Source organism: Marmota monax, unplaced genomic scaffold (assembly GCF_021218885.2).
Source record: "Marmota monax isolate L192 unplaced genomic scaffold, Marmota_monax_Labrador192_F-V1.1 WCK01_AAM20220418_F8-fsc00018, whole genome shotgun sequence".
In the NCBI taxonomy this organism is placed as follows: Eukaryota; Metazoa; Chordata; class Mammalia; order Rodentia; family Sciuridae; genus Marmota; species Marmota monax.
The window spans coordinates 6,314,151-6,337,232 of NW_026692201.1; the positions used below are offsets into that span (position 1 = coordinate 6,314,151).

At 35.4% G+C, this 23,082-nt stretch overlaps 1 protein-coding gene across 6 annotated transcripts in view; it reads right to left on the reverse strand.

The window, feature by feature from the left end:
- The window catches only part of Ap3b1 (adaptor related protein complex 3 subunit beta 1), a 244,997-nt gene that overhangs the window by 183,958 nt on the left and 37,957 nt on the right, over positions 1 to 23,082 (reverse strand). For all 6 annotated transcript variants that reach the window (XM_046427561.2, XM_058574270.1, XM_058574276.1 and 3 more), the window contains one exon: positions 4,057 to 4,131. In XM_046427561.2, coding sequence (XP_046283517.1) covers positions 4,057 to 4,131 — 75 coding nt within the window. The remainder of the gene's footprint in view (positions 1 to 4,056; positions 4,132 to 23,082) is intronic.

The following is a 23,082-nucleotide window of genomic DNA, read 5'->3' on the forward strand; positions in this document are numbered from 1 at the left end:
GCCTACTTTCCCTGAAACCATTCTGTGACCAGAAATGGGAGTAGTTAAAGCTCCGTGACTACACCATTCTCTGATCAGTTACTTTCATTCAATGTTACAACACTCTTTGCTGTAAAGCTAATCATAGCAGAGCCCCAGTAGTCTGGAAGAACAAAGGCAGATCTGTTTAATTAGATTATCAATACTAGTACATCAAACTTCATGAGTTATTGACTAAACCTTTGATTATTTTTGTACTATAACCACTGATTGCTTACTAGGTTGTTTTTGGTATCATTTGACATCTAATGGCAGATGACGTATACTACAGCTCACCTGTGCATGGAAAGCAGCATGGACTTGTAAAAATGAAATTTTGTACTTGATAGCAAGAATACATTAATCAATTCTCTGAATACAAATTTAGGAAGCTCCTGTCAGTTTTTATACAATATGAGGAAATCAGGCATGTTTGAAAAAAATAACAAGGTATTTAAGAAACAAAAGAAATCCAAAACAAATAGGCCAATAACTATGTTTATATTGGCATTTTTGTTATAAAACTAATAGGGAGGACTGGGATTGAGGCTCAGTGGTAGAGCACTTGCCTAGCATATGTGAGGCATTGAGTTCAATTTTCAGTGCCACACAAAATAAAAAATAAAGGCCCATCAACAACTAAAAAATAAAATAAAATAATAGGGAGCACACCAAAATCTGATTTTAAAGGAAAAAATGAACAAAGAGAAAAATCGTACTGCTTGATGAGTATAAACAGCTTTGAATGAATAATAATTAGTACTGAATGTTCTAGTTCAGAAGGAACTATTGATTTACCATTATTTCCCACAGACTTGATAATTTCTATCTATATCTAAAACATAGTAAGTATACCAAATAGCCAAATGTCTTCCAAAGAATAGCTAATACCAAATGTTGATGAGGGATCAAAGACACTTAGAAAAGAAAGTAACCACCAAATAGGAAGGATGGCACTGAAAGGGGTTCTGAAGCCAGCCTACCTAGCTTTGGAAACTAACTGCCACATACTTGCTGTGTGACCCTGATCAGGACATTAACCCTCTTCTACCTTATCTTCATATGTACAATATAGACAGTAACAGAACCAAGCTTCACAGGGTTATTTGTGAGGATAAAATGAGTTCATCTATGTAAGATCTTAAGGACATAGCACAGACAGCATTTTTTTGGACATGTTAGCAACCATTATTACTGCTGTGACTGTTCCAAATAACATTAAGTCCAGTCTCACCTATGCCTCATGATTTTCCTAAGTCAAATCTTGTTGTTTCCAGATATTTGCACTTTCTTATATCAGAAGACATAATACTAGTATACATATCAAATTAGAAGCTCAGATAGCATGAATATAAGACATCAAAGAGAAAGAGCTATGTGGATCCCCCTTTCACGACTTTCCACTTGAACTAAGTGAATAATAGGTGAAACACAAGTAGACAAACCAATGGACAAACCAGTCTTTGTATATTTGTACAAATAATATGATTTAAATTGAACATCTGTTTTCTTTATGGAAGTGTAGAATTTGGGCACAAACCAGGCTGATAATGCTTACATGAACAGATCCAAATAAAAATTGGACAGTAAGTCTCTAATGAAGTTTCCTAGTAGGTAACACTTCACATATTTTGTCACAATATGCTGGAGACATTAAGCATGTACTGGGTAATTCCACTAGGAAAGGACTCTTGGAAACTTACATCTGGTTTCTTGCAGATTTTGCCCCATGTACTTGTTTGTTTGTATTCCTGAGTCTGTGTTTTTACCTTAATAAATGACAGCTATGAGTATGACTATATTCTGAGTCTAGTGAATCCTCCTAGTGAACCACCCAATCTATGGTTGACCTTGGGAAACCCCAAAGACAGGGATCATAAGCCTAAATATAAATAGTTAAAATGGCTGAACCTCAGAACAAAACATGAAAAATCTTTATGATATTAGGCTAGGCAAAGATTTCTTAAATAGATCACAAAAAGTCTGAAATATAATTGAAAAAAATACAGATAAAATGGATTTTATCCAAATCAAATATCTGTTCTTTCAAAGACATTAAGAAAACCAAAAAGAAAGCAGGAGAGAATAAGAATAATAAATAATCATCTACATAGCAAAAGGGTTATGTAAGAATTTATAAAGAACTTTCAAACCTTAATAAGACCAAAAAAATTTAAAGCAGGCTAAAGATGTGAAAAAAAAGGTTTAAATAAAATATGACTGACCAATAAGATAATGAAAAAAATGTCCAACATCACTAAATGTTAGGAAAAAGCAATTAAAGCCACAATGAAATACCACTACACACCCACCAAAATGGCTACAGTTAAAAAGTCTAATAAGGGCTGGGGTTGTGGCTCAGTGGTATAGCACTTGCCTAGGACATGTGAGGCACTGGATTTGATCCTCAGCACCATATATAAACAAACAAAAATAAAGGTATTGTGTCCACCTACAATTAAAAAAAAAAGTCTAATAAGATCAAATGTTAGTGAAGATATGAACCAACTAAAACTCACATACATTAGTGATAAAAATGCAAATGGCACAGCCACTTTATAAAACTATATGGCACTATTTTTGAAAAATATATACACTTCCCAGCCAATGCAACAGTTCTATTCTATGATATTTACTCAAGAAAAATTGAAAGAAATGCCCACACATAATAGTTTTATTCAATCCAAACATCCTCAAACAGGTAATTTTTACAATTATGGAATATTTATATTATAACAATAAAATGTGTTAATTTTATTAATTAATTATTATTAATTTTGTTGTTATAATATAAATATTATAACAATATTATAAATGAATACATGAAACAATACAGATGGATCTCACAGTTTCCTAAGTAAAATTTTAAAAAAATGTCAAAACCAAGAGATTCCATACTGTATAATTACTAAGAAAGTTTTAAAATGTCAAAACTGTAGTGAAAGCAGATCAGTAGTTGCAAGGAGACACCATATAAAAGTTTTAACTTTAAAGTAGATCACAGTCCTAATATAAAGCTAAAAATAACTCTTAGAACTAATAAGTGAAAATCTTTTTGACCTTGGATTAAATACTGGTTTCTTAGACAAGACAACTAAAGGAAAAATAGATAAACTAAAATTTTGTTGGCAAGTGTGCCACCAAAAATTTAGATACTTAATACCTTCACAAAAGAAACAACAAAAAACAAACAAAGACACTAGCAAAATGTGGCCACACAATGTATGGAAAATAAAATCAAAATCACAAAATTGGCATCCTCCTGAAGTCTCCATTCCATGTTCTTCACACACACTCACTCTTTCAAACTGACACCATAACCATGGTCTCCTCACTCAGAATGCTCCTTTTTGTTCATTTGTTTGTTTGTTTTTTATCTGTCATTAAAATACCAAATAGCAGCAGTAACACATTTTAAATTTTTATGGGAGAAAAATCTCTAAAGCTTTAAGTGGAGCAAATTCTATCAATTATCCAGACCTTTTTTATACACAGATGGAAGGTAGTTATAACTTTAATGCTATATTGCATCAGTACAGTCTATGAAAAAATAGTATTTTATTGGGTGGAACACACAAATTCAATAAATCCAAATAATATGTACTGAGTGCTTGGTACATGTCATGAGTAGTAAGAGAATCTTGGGAAATATTCCTGGGCTTAGTCCTAGAAATGTCAAAAAGCTCCAAATCATTTAGGTCTGAGAATTCTTGATTAGGAGTAGGGGGGAAATTAAGTCCCTAGAGCAAAATGTAAACTAAACTGACCTCTAGGAATTGGTGAAAATACAGCAAGTTATAGTCATTCACTCAGGTGAATCAAGCTCAATTTTATTTTTCACATTTGCCACCAAAAAGTCAAAGCTATGTTATATCTACTTTTTATCCTATTTTTACCTAAATTTAATATTATAGACACTTTAAATGTAACAAAAATCCAGTGATATTTAAATATACTTGTGACATTTCAAAGTAACTGAAAAGCATATGGTCCCTATATAACAAAAGGAATCATGAAAATCATGGATCAAAAGAGTACCTCAATATTTTTACTGGCCACATTCTTCACAACAGCAGGGAACAGTTCAGATGCATTTTTCCCTTTTGCAATCATCTGAAGAATAAAAGAAGAATATGAGGGCAAAAATTCCTTTTAAGAATAAACAATATTTGTGCAATAACATAAATTCACAAATATATTAGATACATTACGGAAGAAATACAGAGTAATTTAAGACAAATATGAAAATATATACAATATTTTTCTCTGGCTAATTGTGTTATAAATACTTCTTAAAATATTCATGAAGTTCTTTATATTTCTAGTTCTTACATTGAAGATTCATGCATCTGCAGTGGGAGTAAGAGATAAAGTTTAGTTTGAATCTGTGGCTTTCTTATCATAGGTTTCTCTACTTCTCCAACCATCACCTTTTCAAGTTCTCTTCATTAAATCCTCTTCCTTTGCCCACTGAAGTCCTATGCACCACCATCTTTTCCAATCTCTGAAATTCCCTAGACTTCTCATGACTCTTACCTCTCTATATGAGGATCCTTCCCCAAAACTCTAGCACAATTTCTGAGCTCAAGTTCTATATCTCTAACTAGACATGATTAGATGTGTCTCATCCCAAAGTTCCTATGCCTAAAACCAATCTCATTTTTCAAGATAAAATGACATTCCATGGCAGAATTTCCTTTTTCCACCAATTCTCCCAGATGACAGAAACCACAGAATTATCCTGGTCTCTTCTCACAATTACACAGTAACTAGGTCCTATTGTTATTTCTTATTACACTTATATTAAAACCTTTCCACTGCCACTATCCTAGAACAGAATGAGATCACCTAACAGAGGAGTTTTCAATAGTCCCCCTTGAATCCATAATGTACATCATTCTTAATATTCTATGCTGGGGGCTAGGGGTATAGCTCAGTGGTAGAGAAAATGCCTAGTATATAGGAGGCCCTCAATTGGATCCTCAGCACTACCAAAGGAGAAAAAAATTACTTTCCACATGTCAGCCCTCCCTCAAAGACTACAAAAGCTCCTGACTGCCTAGAGTCAAATTATTTCACTCAATATACAAATGCCCTCACAATCTGCACTAATATCCCTTCCTAAGCTCCTTGACCTAATGTTCTATATCAGTGCTATTACCTAAGTAAACTGATCTCATTGTCAGAACACTAACTATGATTTTACTCATCTCACATTTTCAACTAATTCATTTTACTTTTCTAAGTCCTACCCTTCTATTTAAAGTATCAAATATACTCCATGCCCCTTGCTAAAGCCATTTCCTTAACAACTTATGTAAGGTCCAATCCTAATTTCCTCTAGACAATTTTAACCTATAATTTTCATTTAGAATTACCTATGTGCTAGCTTACATTTATATTTATTTTAGTTTTATATCTACCTGTACTCCTATTTCCTTCTCTCATTCTCGAAACTTATCTTTTATGACTTTAAAAAGCCCAGACTTTACTAAACCCAAAATAAAGTCCAAACTATAGAAAGGAATTCTTTATGAATTACACACCATATCTAACAAACTGCCTTAAAAAGAAGGAATTACCTTTATTAATTTATGACAAGTGTTTTATAAATACTATATATAAACATACATATATAATCCCATTAAGGATTATAATCCCATTAAGAATTTTTCATGAGACTTTTTAAAAATGATAGCTTTGTAATACTCTTTTTATATTGTTTCCTTATTTGTGATATTCTTTTCACCTGAGTATTTTGTGAACCTACTAAGCATTGCAGGAGGTTCACAAAATAACTTCAGGAAAAACATCTTTATATGATTTGTACACCTCTCTTAATTTCTTTTTCTGTAAAATAAGAAGAGTGAAGGATTAAATGCTCTCTGGAGTTCTTTCCATTCAGTCTTTCAATGATAACCTCATCAGAAATTTTGTCCAACTTTATTCCGTAGAATGCTATTCAAAAATATGTTAATATATGGAGGGGGGACCCTATCATTAAATACAAATATTTGCTGAGGGTATGCAGTATACCAGGAACTATGCTAGGTCTTGGGGACACAATCACAAATACAAAGTCCTTGCCCATGTGGCCCTTACCTTCTTCTAGCAGGAGTTAGGGTCAATAAACAAGTAGATATAAAACATGAGATGGAAATATTACATATTCAAATATACACTGAAGACAAATATTGGATACTTCAACACATTTAGGAGTAGAAAGACATCAGAGGCACTATAAGAGAAATGGGAAGAGCTAAGGTGGGAGTAGAAACTGTTCTTTTCTACAGATTGATCAGAAAAGGTTCTCTTTTCAGCAGAAACCTGAGGGAAGAGAGGAGGGGAACCATGGGACCAGCTAGGCAAATAGTAGTTTTATCATGACATGTTCGAGGAGCAGGAGGCCTGGGTAGCCAGACTGGAGTAAGTGAGGAGAAGAATGGCAAGAGAAAAAGTCAGAGAAATGCATACCACTGTAAAAGAAGGTGGCTTGGAGGACACGTGAAATGGGAAAACGCTGGAGAATTCTGAAGAGGACAGTTGTCACTGGATATCTTATAAGGTCTTTCCAGCTGTAGTGTGAAATACAGAACAGGAGATGTAGAATCACAGAAAACAATTAGCAGGCCACTGAAATTACCCAGGAAAAAGATGCTGAGAGACTGTGAGAAGGGGGTAGATTTTGGACTTATTCAGAAGTGGATTATATATGGGATTTAAAAAAAAGACAAGAATTAAGAAGGACTACACATGAATTACCAGAAGACTGAAACTGTCATTAACTATAATGCAAAAGACTAAGGGACAAAGCAAGAGTTTGGGGAAAGATGAGAAACCAAGAGGTTTCACACACTTTGAGAAACATTTGAGCATGGAAACCATGGGAGAATACAGGAAAGCACCTGGCTGATGAAATGCAATTGGAAAGAGGTCAAATCACTGAGGGAGGACAGATAGAGAAATGGAATAAGGGACAAGATGTGATACAATCCTAAAGATGGAAGTTATAGAGAAAAAGAGAAACCAGTTAAGAAGATTCCTTGAAATGGAGCAGACCTTCTCAATGCTATTCCTGTCTTTTCGGATAGCATTTCCTCCATCTCTTCTCCCTTTTAGTTTAGGTAAAATCCTGTTCTTGGTTCTCTCTTCCCCAGAACAGAGAGCATAAGAACTTTGTGCAGAAAGGAAGGTTCATGAGTAGAAAGCACAGGGAAATATGTCTTCTTCTTTTTTTTTTTTTTTTAGTTGAAGTTTCCAATGCCTGAAAAAGCTGCAGTGCAAAAGGTGGGAGTCAGGTTCAGCTAACTGAGCAGAAGCTGAAATGACACACGTCATTTGTAGCTCTAAGCTCTAATAGGCTCTAACCATGCCCTCTCCTAAGCCAGCTTCTACCCAAAGCAGAGATAGAATTCCAGAGCATTTCTACAAAGAATATCCACTAGTTGCCCACATCTAATTGAAGGAGGGACTAGTTTCTGATAACTGTTCTTTAATTTACACACGACTTTTTTCTTAATATTTATTTCATATATATATATATATATATATATATATATATATATATATATATATGTATGTGTATATACATATATATATACACATATATATATCAGCATAATTTTCATGGTTATGAATCCAGTAAGCCTTAGCTTGAAAATCAGAGTCAAGTAAAGAACATATCACTGCTACTCCTTAATATTATTCTGGATACTTCAAGACCTTTAGGAGTAAAAACACAGTAGAGGTACAGCAATTTTAAATATCGCCATTGTTTTCTGAAAATGATTGCTCACCTAAAAAAAGTATTATAAATAATAATTCACTAAGATATTTAGGAACAACAATAATGTTCTGTACATTTCCAAACACTAAAAGAAAGGATTTTGAAAGTACTCACCGTAACAAAATAACTGTTTGAAGAAATAAGTATGAATAACCTCCTTGAAATATTACACAATATATACATGTATCTAAACATAACATGAAACCCCATTAATAAGTTTAAATTGTATGTTTTTACTCATCAGAAAAAAAAATTAAAAACAGATTCAAGTACAAATTTAATATCTAAACTCAATGATTTTTATATAAAAAGGGTGCAACTACTATGATGCTAATATTCATGAGAACAAAATGTGAAAATAGCTAGGAATATTCAGGGAGAAATTACAAGAAGGCCTTACATCTATTTTTTAAAATACCACATTTTAGTCAGCTTTTTCGTGTTATGACTAAAAGATCTGAACAAAACAACTTTAAAGGAGGAAAAGTTTATTTAAGGGCTCATATTTTCAGAAGTCTTAATCCACAGAAAGCCAGCTCCATTTCTTGGGGCTCAAAGTGAAACAGAACATCATGTCTGAAGAGTGTGGAAGACAGAAGCCGCTTACATGTTAATCAGCAAGCAAAAAGAGAGTCTACTGACAGATACATATACATTCCCAAGCCAAGCCTCAATTCCCACCTCCTCCAGCCACACTCTACCACTTCTGTTACCACTCAGTTAATCCCTACCAGGGGTTTAGTTCACTGATGAGGTTAAGACTCTTAGAACCCAGTCATTTCTCCTCTGAACCTTTTTGCATTGTCTTAACACTTGAGCTTTTGAGGGACACCATATCTAAACCATAACATACCAAAAACTAAAATAAATAACTGCACACTGATACTGGAACATCAATCAAGTAAGATCAAATGGAGTCACAGAGTATCGTGGTTGTCTATCTCAATATCTGTGTATTCATCTATCCTGAATATTAAAGGTGAGATTCACTCACCTTGTGCAACAGGAAGGATTTGAAACTTCTGCCCAGAAAAAAATTCAGACCACTAGGAGCAGTTCCTGAAGTCATAAGAGGATCTCATTCCAATAAAATACGTAAGGTGCTTTTTAAATTTTAACTTCCACTTTTTTAATAAGTGACCCCCAAAAATCTCATTATACATATAGAAATACTGTTGCCAGCATGACTCCATCCATTTCCAGGTGTGGAAATGGCTAATTCCTTACCTCAGTGATAGAGAAATACCAGAAGTCACCCTATGTTTTTTTAAGGCTCCTACCCTAACCCCCATTAAGTATTCCTCACTCTAGATTCAGTGCAAGAATCCTGAGAGGATCCCACAAACAGAGAGGGTCACAGATTCATGTGTGTTCTCCTACCACACTAGAAGGCAGAATATAAGAGCAAATTTTATTTCAAGAATACTCAGTTTAGTCTAGTGTGCCCTCCAAACCCAACCACCTCATTGTGTATCTAAGAGACTTAATTGTATGGAATTCCTCTGGGGGTGGTACTGGAAATAAAGTGAGGCAATAATGTCTAATACTTGTATTTATTCTTTCAGAAGGGTCTTCTTTCTCCCAGGTTTATGGACCTGGTACAGAAAGTATTGCTCTAAATTCCCTTCTTCCCACCCTGTACTCCTTTTATTTGGGGGGAAGAGGAAGAATGAGAGAGGGGGAAAATAAAGTAAAAATGTTTGATGTGGATGCCCTAGACTTAGGAAATTCTCTGACCACAACCATTCACTGTGTTAACAAAGCTCAGATGGAATCTAAATCTGAAGAGCCTCCTGAGAAAGATGAGTTAGAGCCACTGCCCTCAGAGCCACTATCTTCATCTTCATGGCCACTGCTGGAGCCTGAGGAATTGCTTCCTTCAACCTCTTCCCCATCTTCCTTCTTATCTCTTTTGATCCCTGTGAGAAATGACAGTTGTTAGTTAATCCCATTCAAATAGTCTCTGATGAGTCTCTCCCAGGGCCTGTAGTCCTTGTTCCTCTTTCAAATTCTTGGCTGATAAAGACTACATGTCTATGTGTCTGATCCTGGGGTTCAGGGCTCTTGTCATGGTCATGTTCCTACACTTACCATTGCTTGTCTCTTTGTATATAGCATATTCCTTAGATGACAAACTCCTGAGCCAGAGATCTAGGTCCACCCTGTACTATTTCTGCAGCTCCTCAGCCTGGATTTCATGTGGTTCCTTCAGGCTGTGGGACATTGCCTGTGTCTGCCAATCTCTACTACGCATTTTCTCACAGGTAAATGTTGCAGGTTCCTTCAGACCATGAATCTTGGTGAAATTTATGGGGACCTTAGGCAATCCATGATATTTCACCTTCTTGGAAAATTTATCAGCTTCTGGATGAGATTGCACATTTTTCACATTTCCTTATAGCTTTTAGGAGGCTTTTATTTGACACCTCTTGTGGACATCAGATTTCTTGGAGTCCTGGACGATCAGGGTGGTATTCCTGAGTCAGTTTTGCTTCAAACTCCTGTTTTTCCTTCTGGAAATCCTCAATGTATTTCTGCTTTATTTGCTCTGGAAGCTGCTCATATTTCTCAGACAGGACCTTAGTCAACTCCAAGTTGAGCAGTTCAGGGTGCACTTGGGAATACAGTGCCGGCTTCGCCTTGTAAAAGCATACGTAACCAATCAAGGGCTTGCAGGCAGGGGTCTGAATGTGTCTTGATGTTTTTGTTTTGTTGTGTTTCGTTTACCTTCAAAGGAATTATTACATTCTTTGGCTTCCAGGACTAATTCTGTCAAGGTACACAACCTCCTCAATTTGCAAGAAATCTCTAGCCATTTGAGTTTGCACATTTTTTTTCTTTAAAAGCTATTTTCTCCCAGTCCACATGTGACTGGGTTATGAATGTTTTGCTGTCATTGTATAAGGGTTTATTCTCCAAATTTTCCAATGAACTCAGGATGTTTTTCTAGGACCAGCAGTGTTGTAATGCTTAATCTCTGGGCCACTTATAAAGTCTCAGTTGTGTAAACACTTCAGTAGGAGTTCAAACGTCTTCTTTCTCACAACTCAGCAGATAATTTATTTCTAAAAGTCCTACAGTATATGTGATTCTGCATTTCTAAAGATTTTATAATTGATCTCATTAATGCTTACAGGAAAATCCATCCAATTAGCTCAGAGGTTCTCTATCTTCTGGTCTCTAGACTGTAACTGTAACTTCCAAAGATTTTTCCATAGTTTAACCAACTTCAAGTGCCTATGGTGTTGGAAGAATGGTGTTACTCCAGATGTATTCAGAAACGATGTCAGGTACTCTGAACTTCTGAAGCAGTGCTTCCCTGAACCTCTCCACCTCTCTAAAAACTGAGTGGATCTGCCAAGCACAAAAATCATAGGAATGTTTCTTGCTTATCCTTTACTTTCATACAAACTTACTTATTGTCATTCTTTGACCTTTGGTGTCCTCATCCCAATATCAATATTCCTTGGACTGTGGGTTCAGACTAACAGCCTTGCAATATGGAGGACCTGACTAATATGCCCTCACTTCAGTATTCTTATATTCATGAGAGATGTGGATGTAGTTTAATTTTCTTAAAATGTTGGTCTAGCTTTCACACAATATAATGCTGATCTCATATACTGATCTCATATACTGAATTCAGAAAGATTTCTTCATATTCTATTTTCTGGAAGAGTTTATAGAGAACTGGAGTTTTCTGTGTTGGAAGCTTTTTAAATGAGAAATTCAATTACTTTCAATGATACAGGACTACTGAGGTAATCTAGTTCTTGAGTGAACTTTGTAATTTGTCTTTTCAGCATCATCTTTGTCCATTTGAACAAAGTTGTCAAATTGACAGCTATAAAAGTGCCTGAAGTGTTCCTTAACTATCCTTTAAATGTTAATACGCTGTCTTCTCTTCCTGATATTGGTAATTTGCCCTATTTTTGCTTGACTGTTTTTTCTACAGGTTTATCAATTTTTTTAATCTTTTCATGGATCAGTTTTCAAATTCACTGATTCTTCTCTATTGGTTTTCTCCCCTCAATTTCACTGATTTCTATTCTACCTTTTTTATTCCTTTCTTTCAGTTCAATTTGGCTTCAATTTGCTCTTCTATGTTTAAAGTGGATGTTTAGATAATATACTGGAAAATTTTCTTTTTCTTTTTAAATGAAAATTTTTATTATTACAAATTTCTTTTAAGCACTGCTTTACCTGAATCCTCCAAATTTTGATATACAATTTTTCATTTTCATTCTAATTCCAATGTGACTTCCAATTTGTTCCATGAGTTATTTAGAAGTTTGATATACAATTTTCAAATATTTAAGAAATTTACTGATCTTTTCCAACAAATTATTTAACTCCATTATCATTGGATAACAAATTTGAAAGAACTGAAATCATCCATAATGATTGATGATATGGCTTGAACATCATCTACCCTGCATGTCAAAAGAATGTATATATGGCTCTAATTGGTTAAGTGTTCTATAAATGTCAATTAGGTCAGATTAGCTGATATTATTCCAGTCTTCAATATCCTCACTGGTTTTCTATCTCATTATTCTACTGGTTTTTAAGAAACAAATAATGAACTTTCCAATTATGCATTGGTCTAGCCTTCCTTTCAATTTTAACAGGTTTGTGTTTTTGTTGTTTTATATTTGCTTCATTTCTAAGGCCATGTTGTCATGCACATTTAAGAGCATTTTTTTTTGAGATATGATCCTTAATGTTACATAAGGTCCGTCCTATCCCTATCATATTATTTGTTCAAAAGTTTACTTTCTCTGAATAGTCACTAAAGCATTTTTTTTATGTTTGCATGGTATATATTTTTCTACCCTTACAATTTAAGCCTTTATGTTGAATTTCTTCTAGGGAGCACACAGTTGTACATTGATATTTTCATCCAATCTGAAGATCTCTTTTAATCAGGAACATCAGAATTACTTCTATTTAAAGTAATTATTGACATCATTAGATTCAGGTCTTTAATTTTACTACCTATTTTCTGTTTAGTCCCTGTCTTTTGTATTCTGCTGTTTAACCTTTTCCCTTCTTAGTTAAAATTTTTTTAGAAGTTAATATTTTATATTTACTTTTTGGTTTTTTTGTGTGTCATATTTTAGTGGTTCTTTCTCTAGGGATACAGAGCCAAATACAGAAAGACATAGCAAGCCTTATACAGTCTACTTAGTTGACACTGCACCACGTCAAGTAAAATGTAGAAACTTTACAACTATATAGGTTCTTTTAAACCATCTCCCCAATAACCTTTATGTTGGAGCTGCCATATATATAAATACATATGCCCATTAAAAAACCTCTCAGACAGTGAATAACTTTAAGCTTATTCAGATATCTACCCTACCATTTTGATCTCCCTAAAAATCCATCTGACACCATTTCCTCGAAGCCTGAAGAATTGCCATTAACATTCCAGGAAAGCAAAACTGCTAGAATTGGGTATTTTTAGTGTTTCTTTTCTTGAGAATATCTTTATTTAATTTTCACCTTGAAGGGTATCTTCACTGCATATAGAATTCTGGGTTAACAGTTCTTTTCTTTCAGTAGTTTAAAGATGTTCTACTGTCTTCTGGCTCCCATGGTTTCTGAAGTGAAATCTATAGTTATTTCAAGTCACTGTTCTCCTATATGATATGTATCTCTCCCCACCCCTGCCCCCAGCCCCACTCAGGTTATTTTTAAGATTTTTTTTGTTTATGTTCTTCAATAGTTTGATTATTATGTTTATTCATGGTCTGGTCTTCTTTTATCCTGATGGATCCTGATTTAATAGATAAAAGAAGTGTTAGCTGAGCTTATTAGTTTACATCTTTCATCAAAAGGGAACTTTTGTGTGTATATAGAACTGGGGATTGACTCCAGGGACACTTTACCACTGACCTATACCCCCAGCCATTTCCCACCCTTTTTTTTCCTTTTTCTGAGACAAGGTTTTGCTAACTGACTGAGACTGACCTCAAACTCATGATCCTCCTGAGCAGCTCAGATTATAGGCATGTGCCACCATGCTAAGCTTATTTTGGGGAATTCTCTGCTGCTATTTCTTTAAATATTTTTTTCTGCCCTAGTCTGTTTCTCTTCTCTTTTTTGAATTCAATAATACATATTTTAGGACTTTTGAAATTATCCAACAAGGTTCTTAAGCTCTTTTCATTTCTTTTTAATTTTTGCTATTCAAAAAAAAATTTGCTATTCAAAATGATTTTCTTCTAATCTGTCCTGAACTTTTAACACTTTCTTCTGTTGTCTCTGTTTGGCTACTGAGTCAACCCAGGATTTTTTTTTTTTTTTTTTTTTTTTAGTTTTTTAGTTTTAATTAGACACAATACCTTTATTTTATTTATTTATTTTTACGTGGTGCAAAGGATGGAACCCAGGGCCTGGCACATGCTAGATGAGCACTCTACCATTGAGCAATAACCCCAGCCCAACCCAGCATATTTTTAATTACAGATAATCAACCAGTCACATGACAGAAATTTCAACAAATTTCTACATGGAATGAACGTAACAGTTTAGAAAATAACCTTCTACCCACTAGTCACAATCTGGAGAATAAATGGATGTAGGATACCATGTCCCCCTAGCATAACTTACTATTTAATCATAAGTGGAACTATTGCCTACTACTTAAGCATAACAGTTTCTTGGCTCACATTTATTGGTTTGTCTGTGTGTGTGTATGGTGCTGGGGATTGAACGCAGGGCTTTGTGCATGCGAGGCAAGCACTCTACCAACTGAGCTATATCCCCAGCTCCCAGATATTGTTTTTTCTAACATCTTCAGAAGCGCCCTGATAACAGCATACCATACAAAAGACTAGACTACTTATTCCCAAAGATCACTTAAAACAACAAACCCCCCCCCCAAAAAAAAAAAAAACATGAAAGTTAATTACATCGCTACACTCAACAAAGACATATGTACTAATTATATCAAGATAGAGAGAACAGTGGTCTCAGGCTCCTTACCTTGGAACTACTTGTTCTTCTTATTCTATATAGACACTGATCTTCTAATAATTAACAATATTGATACTACTCTCTTCTTTACACCACTGAGCCTGAAAACATTGATACTAAGAATTTAGAGAGTCTATAACAGAACCAATCTCAAATAGAACTTCTGGCCAACTACAGACATATCTAAAGCTCTCTAAGCATTACCAAATGGGGGAAATAAATGGCATACAAAACCATCCCACAGTTCAAAAGAAAACAGATTCCTTAAAATAGCACTGGAAATGTCCAATTCATATTCTTAATGAGATTTGAGGGGATATGGCATTTCTTATAAAAAGAATAATTTTGCATTATGAAAAGAAGCTTTCAGATGAAGACGTCACTACCACATTTTAAAATATAGTAGGAGAACATAAAATAATAACAAAAATCTATATTGAACTACAATGCCAGCTTAAAACATTCATCCAGAAATCAGGAAAGGACAGAAAGACAGTATCAATTTGACAGGTCAGAAGACAGAGACATGAAGGACGGATCCAAGAAATGTAATAAACACATAATAGAAATGCCAAGAGAAAACAGGCAGACTGACAGAAAAAAAGAGCAAATAAATAACAAGAAAATTTCTCTAAGACAGATTTAAGATTTTAAAACAAAAAGGTTTATTAGTACTATAACAAATCAGTGAAAAGAAAAAAACAGATCATATCTTGATAAAAATTCTTTTTCCTCAACATAGTCAAAGCTGAGTATCTGGACAGTTATAACAGGTTCCCCAGAGGAGAAATAATAAAATAATCCAGTTGGGCTGAGGCCAACTGAGGCTGAGCTCCTGCCTAGAATGTGTGAGGCACTGGGTTTGATCCTTAATACCATATAAAAATAATCAAATAAAATAAAGACATTCTGTCCATCTACAACTACAAAAAGTTTTTTTTAAAAAATCTGGTTGCCACCATACTTCTGACCCCTACATCTAAACCCAGAGGAAATTAAGAATAAAATCTATACAACTTTTAGAGGAAGAAAACATTACAATCTAATAATTCTATTAAATAATGTATTTTCACATGGCAAAAGTACAAAAAACAGTTCCAACAGGAAAGGACTCAGAAAATGCCATCCACATTATCTTCCTTGTATACAAAATGCTTGTATCGCCTGGAAACAAACCAAAAATCTGAAGAATAAGGAGGATATGATTTGAGGGGAAAAAAACAAAAACAGTAAATGCCATGAGCAAACTTAAATGAGCAAGATAGAGATTAAACCAAAAGCACTATATTGATAAGGTCATATCATTTAAAATAAATATCTAAAGTGATTTTTGAAAGATGAGCACTCAACCTTTCTATCCCCCTTGCCACTGATAACCACTATACTACTTTCTGTAAGTTTCAGTATTTTATATAAATAGAATCATATGTCTTTTTGTGTCTTATTTCACTTAACATGCTATCTTAAGGTTTATTCACATTATAGCATGTCAGAATTTCATTACTTAAGGTTGAATATATTTCATTATGGGTATCTATACTACTTTTTGTTTATCTCTTTATCCAGTGATGAACATGTAGTGTTTTTCCACCTTTTGGCTTTGTGAATAAATGTACAAACACTATTGTATAAATATCTGTTCAAGTTAACCTCCTTTCAATTCTTCTTTGTATATAACCAGATATGGAGTAACTGGATCATATTGTAAATCTACTTTTAATTTTCTAAGGAACTGCCACACTTTTTTCCATACTAGCTGCATCATTTTATATTCCCACCAGTAATCTTTATTTCTTCATCCTCACTGTTACATTTATGTGTCCCCAAAAAACTCATGTCTGACACAATGCAAGAAGGTTTAGAGGTGAAATGATTTGAGTTATGACAGTCTTAACCTAACCAGTGTGTTAATACTCTGGTAGGGATTAACTAAATGGTAACATATGCAGGTAGTGTATAGCTGGAAGAAGTAGGGCCCTGAGGGCGTGCCTTTGGGGTTTATATTTTGTTCTGGAGAGAGTCTCTCTCTCTCTCTCTCTCTCTCTCTCTCTCTCTCTCTCTCTCTCTCTCTCTCGTTCTGGAGAGATTCTCTCTCTCTCTCTCTCTCTCTCTCTCTCTCTCTCTCTCTGTCTCTGTCTCTGTCTCTCTCTTCTTCCTGGTGTGATATCCCCAGCTGCTTTCCTCCACCACACTCTTTCACCATCATCAGCCTCACCTCAAGCCCAGAGGAGTGGAGCCAGCTGTTTGAGACCTCTGAAACCATGAGCACCCAAGTAAACTTTCATCCTCTAAAATTGTTCCTGACAGGTCTTTTGGTTACAGTAGCAAAAAAGCTGATTAAAACACTCACCAACACCTGTAGTTTGTTTTATTGATAACAGTCATCCTAATGAGTATAAAAGTGGTCTCACCTTGTTGTGGCTTTGATTTGTATTTTTCAAATGATTAGTGATATGGAGCATCTATCCATGTGCTTATTGGCCATCTGTATATCTTTGTTGGAGGAAAGTCTATTCAACTCTGTTATCTACTTTTTTCACTGGATTTTTAGTTGTTGAGTTATAGAAATTATCTATATATTCTAAATATTAATCCCGTTTATGAGATATGTGACTTGCAAATATTTACTCCTATTCTGTAGGTGGCCTTTATATTTTATTGATGATCTTCTTTGATGCATATATGTTAATTTTGATAAAATCCAAATTATCTATTTTGTTGTGTTGTTGCTCCTGTTTTGTCATCGTAAGAATTCTTTGTCAAAACCAATGCCATGAAGTTTTTGTCCTGTTTTCTTCATACAGTTTTAAAAAGTTTCAGTTCTTACAGTTAGATCTGTGATTTGTTTTGATTTTCTTTTACATGACACGAATTAGGGTTCTACCTTCATTCTCTTACAGATGGATATCCAGTTTTCTTAGCAGTATTTTGTTTAAAATACTGTCCTTTTTCCTTTATATGATCTTGCCCCTTGACCAAAAATCATTTGACCATATAAATGAAGGCTTATTTCTGGGCTCTCTATGGTACTGTGGTCTATATGTCTATCTTCATCTCAATACCTTACTGTTCTTATAACTGTGGTTCTATAGTAAGTTTTTAAATCAGAAAGCGTGAGACCTAAACTTTGCTCTTTTTCAAGATTTTTTTGGGTTATTCAGGGTCTCATGAGTTCAATGGGAATTTTCAGATAGATTTTTCAATTTTTGCAAAAAAGTAAAATCATTGGTGTTTTTAGTAAAACACATAGATTACTTTGACATCTTCATATTAGTCTTTTTTATTTGTATTTTAATTTTTTCAGCAACATTTTAAAGCATTCAGTTTACAAATCTCTCGCCTCTCTGGTTAAGCTTATTCCTAATTATTTTACTCTTTTTGATGCTATCATAAAGGGAACCATTTTCTTAATTTCCTTTTCAGATTGTTTACTGTTAATGTATAAAAATACAACTGATTTTGCCTGTTAATTCTGTATTCTGCAACTATGCTGAATTTAGGTATTAATTCTTTTTTTAATTTTTTAGTTTTAGGTGAACACAATATGTGTATTTTATTTTTATGTGGTGTTGAGGATCGAACCCAGAGCCCCACGCATGCCAGGCGAGTGCGATACCACTTGAGCCACATCCCCAGCCCAGTATTAATTCTAACAATTATTTTTTGTGGAATCTTGAGGGTTTTCTACGTAAACACCATGTTGTCTGGGAACAAAGATAATTTAACTTCTTCCTTTCTAATTGGATGCCTTTTATTTCTTCTTCTAGTTTGACTGCTCTGGGTAAAATTTTTAGTACTACATTGAATAGAAGTGGCAAAAGCAAGAATCCTTATCAAATTTCTGATCATAGAGTAAAAGATTTCAGTCATTCACCACTGAGTATTATGCTAGCTTTTATATTTTTTCATGCCTTTTAGTATGTTGTAATAATTTTCTTCAATTCCTAGTGTTAAGTGGTTTTACCATTAAAGAGTGTGTCAAATTTTGTCAGATGCCTCTTCTGTATAAATTAAGATGATCATGTGGTTTATTTCCCCTTCATTCTATTAATTTCTATTAAATTGACTTTCATATGCTGTTCAAATTACTTTTTAAACACTGAATAATAATTAAGATGCAAAATTGTACAATAATTTTTAAACTCAGGAAGAAAAAAGAAATTGTACTAAATTTCTTAACAATATTGACAGGTCATTCTTCACAGCAATAAATAAAGATGGGAACAATGTGCAGAAATTTAATTTATAAATAACTACTCAGTAATTTATAGGTAACAAAAAAGGAGGGGAGGAGACCAGTTACAACAGTAGCCACGTCAGGAATGGTGGCACACACTACTGGTAGGTTCAGCTTTTAAAAAGAGGCTACGGTGGAAAGAGTAAATGGAAAGTTAGGAGCCCTTGATTTGACTAGAGCTGACAGAAAACCCACTAATGTTCTATAGATAGGTACCACCAGTAAAATCTGAGGACTAGTATTAAGGAACTGGTCCTGATGCACACCATGACTGCAGAAAATCTTGGCCCTTTAAGCAATTTCCAAACCAATAATTTGAAGGAAAAAAAAAGATGCCAGCAACAATCTTAACTTGAATTCTTTAAAATATGCATAGAAATGAAATAACTACGTTGAAAGAAGAAAGCAAGAGAGTGAACAGTCTACAAAGATATAGAAAAAATATTTATTACAATCATTAACTCAAGACAATAAGAATTGTGCATGTTATTAACTTCCGTTTCTTAAAGGAACTTTTCCAGGTTTTCCTATAGTAACAATGCATCTGGTTTAATATATTTTGGAAATATATATAACCAAAATATCTAAAACTTTGAAATTACTTTTAATTGTTTTCAACTCAATCACATCCAACTAAATACTCTGTGACATGTATGGCTATGATGTAACATATGCCAATAACTTTCATTAGGAATTTTTTGTCCATTATCTCATAATTACAAAGATAAATGAACTAAATCCGAAAGAGAATTTCAAAATCCAACATCTAATAACAGAAAATTCACATACATACACACACGTCTGTGTGTACAAACATGGAAGATTTTAAATAATTTGGGGAGTTTCCACATAGGAATACAGTGCTAATTATAAATCAAATTAAACATTGAATGAAAAGGAGAAAAAACAATTGTCATTAACATTTCACTGAAAAAATTTCAAGCAAATAAGTATAATTATTTAATAAAAGGGGGAACAAGCAACAAAATCTGTAAGTTGAAAATTGAGATTTAAAAACACAGCATTCAATAGTATCCAAAATACAAAAATGTTTAAGGAAAGTACTAACAAAACAACAGAAGTTCAAATATAACACTAAAAACTACATACCCTGCCAAGAGAAACTGAATTTCTAAACAAAGGGTAGAATCATAATCATGAAGCTTAAGAATAAACACTGTGAAAATGTTAATTCTCCCAAAATTATCTATAGATTCAATGCAATTCCAATATAAATTCCATGGGCCTTTTCTTTCCTTTCAGAAACTGACAAGCTGACTCTAAACTTTACATGGAAACACAAAAGTTAGACAACAACCAAAAAAAATCTTGTAAAACAAAATTAAGATTGGAGAACTTACAGTATATTTTACTTTGAGGATATAGAAATTAAAACTAAGGGACTCAGGAAATGATAGCTATAAAGATTAGTAATCCAGAGAAGAGCCAGATCTCAGATGTCAGATGCAGATACATGTCTCAGTTGAAGTGTCATGTATATAGGGTAAACTGATTTTTATTGAAGATTAACTTTAAAGAGGAAAGGATAGCCTTTTAAACCCACAGCATAGGGAAAACTGGATATTCAGGGGCAAAAAATAAAACACCTTGGCTTTTATCCCACACCATACACAAAAGTTAATGCCAATGGATTCTAGTCCTAAACATAAAAACTAAAAACAATAAGGCGAGGTCTTTTCAGCCTTGCAGGAGGCCAAGAAAGCTTAGACAATAACTCATTCTATGAACCTAGCTCAACCCATATCAGAGACCTTTTCAAAAGACAAAGATCAGCATCACATAAATATGTAAAAATGTGTCTAAGTGAATTCTACAAGATACATTATATCCAAAGAGTAAGACATTAGAAATATTTAAATATTGAGGCTGGGATTATAGCTCAGTGGTAGAGCACTTGCCTCACACACGAGGCACTGGGTTCGATCCTCAGCACCACACAAAAATAAATAAAATAAATAAAGATATTGTCCATCTTTAAAACAAAAACAAAGAAATATTTAAATGTTAAATTATTTTCAATAAAATCAGAATGTCCTCTACCATCCATAGTATTCAACATCATGGTAGAGCTGTATTCAATGCAGATACAAGAAAAATAAGACATAAATATTTAAAATTAAAATAAGCCATTATAGCTTCCACATGTTATAATTATCTGTCCAGAAAATCCAAGAAAAGGACTGAAAAGATTATTGGATAAGTTAAAGGAGAGTTCACTTAGAAATATAAATGCAAGTTACAGAAAAGACATTCGTTTTAATGGGGACCACTCATAATGAAAATCAAGGGTAAAAAAAAAACACAAAGAAACCAATCTAACAAGGAACGCAAGACTATGATGAAAACTACAAAGTATAACACTAATGAAAGGGAGGGAGGGGAACCAAGCAAATTCTGTTATCCCAAAGTCCAAAATTAGTATTTAAGAGTACTTAACTATTTGATTTTTAAGTTTATTTGAAAGATGAAATCCCTATTTTTTATACCTAAATATTATTCAAAATAAATAATTTAAAACTTTACAAATAATAAATGTTTATATTATTTGCATAACAAATATTTGTATCACTTGTGTAAGAGTGGTTATTAATTACTAATCATTTTCCTATAATTAAAAAAACCGCTGCTCCGGCAAGGTAGAGGGAACTGTGACCACCCACAGAGCAGGCCCAGCGGCCTGCTGAGGGGCAGAGCCGCCCCCCACCCCCCACGCCTGCCGGGTAGGTGGAACTGTGACCACCGACAGAAAAGGCCCAGTGGCCCGCGGCGGGACAGAGCTTCCAATCACTCCTGCAAGGTAGGCGGGCCTGCGACCCACCGGAAGAAGAGGAGCAGCGGCATGCTGAGAGGCAGAGCCGCCCCCTCCCCCTGCGCCAGCAAGGTAGAGGGAACTGTGACCACCCACAGAGCAGGCCCAGCGGCCTGCTGGGGGGCAGAGCCGCCCCCCACCCCCCGCGCCTGCCAGATAGGTGGAACTGTGACCACTGACAGAAAAGGCCCAGTGGCCCGTGGCGGGACAGAGCGTCCAATCACTCCTGCAAGGTAGGCGGGCCTGCGACCCACCGGAAGAAGAGGAGCAGCGGCATGCTGAGAGGCAGAGCCGCCCCCTCCCCCTGCGCCAGCAAGGTAGAGGGAACTGTGACCACCCACAGAGCAGGCCCAGCGGCCTGCTGAGGGGCAGAGCCGCCCCCCACCCCCCGTGCCTGCCAGGTAGGCGGAACTGTGACCACCGACAGAAAAGGCCCAGTGGCCCGCGGAGGGGCAGAGCTTCCAATCACTCCTGCAAGGTTGGCGGGCCTGCAACCCACCTGTAGAAGAGGAGCAGCGGCCTGCTGAGAGGCAGAGCCGCAACCTCCCCCCGCGCCTGCAAGGTAGACGGAACTGTGACCACCATCAGAACAGGCCAGACCTGCAACCGACAGACAGAACAGGCCCAGTGGCCTGAGGAAGGGTAGAGCCGCCCCCCCCCCGCGCCTGCAAGGTAGGTGGACCTGCGACCCACTGGCAGAACAACCCCAGAGGCCTGCAGAGGGGCAGTGCCGCTGCCTGCGCCTGCAAAGTAGGCAGAACTGCGATCACCGACAGAACAAGCCTAGCGGCCCGCAGAGGGACAGAGCCACCGCCCACGCCTGCAAGGTAGGCGGACCTGCTACCGACCGGCAGAGCAGGCCCAGCGGCCTGCCGGCATGGTAGGCACATTGCCCCAATTGGAGGAGGGGCAGAGCCGCCGCCCGCGCATGCGAGGGAGACTTTGCAACTATACAAGACCAATATAAATATATAGGGGGAAAATTCAATAGCACAACAGTTTCACCAAGTAGAAAGGAACGTGAACAGTATGAAGAGACAAGGAAAGAAAGGACCACAGGCAATGCAGGTCAACTCAACGTTAGAAGAGGTAATAGCTGCAGCAGATGGAATGTCAGATAAAGAATTCAGGATATACATGCTTCAGATGATCTGGAGTCTCAAGGAAGACATCAGACAGCAAAATCAGACAATGAAAGATCACTTCAACAATGAACTACATAAACAA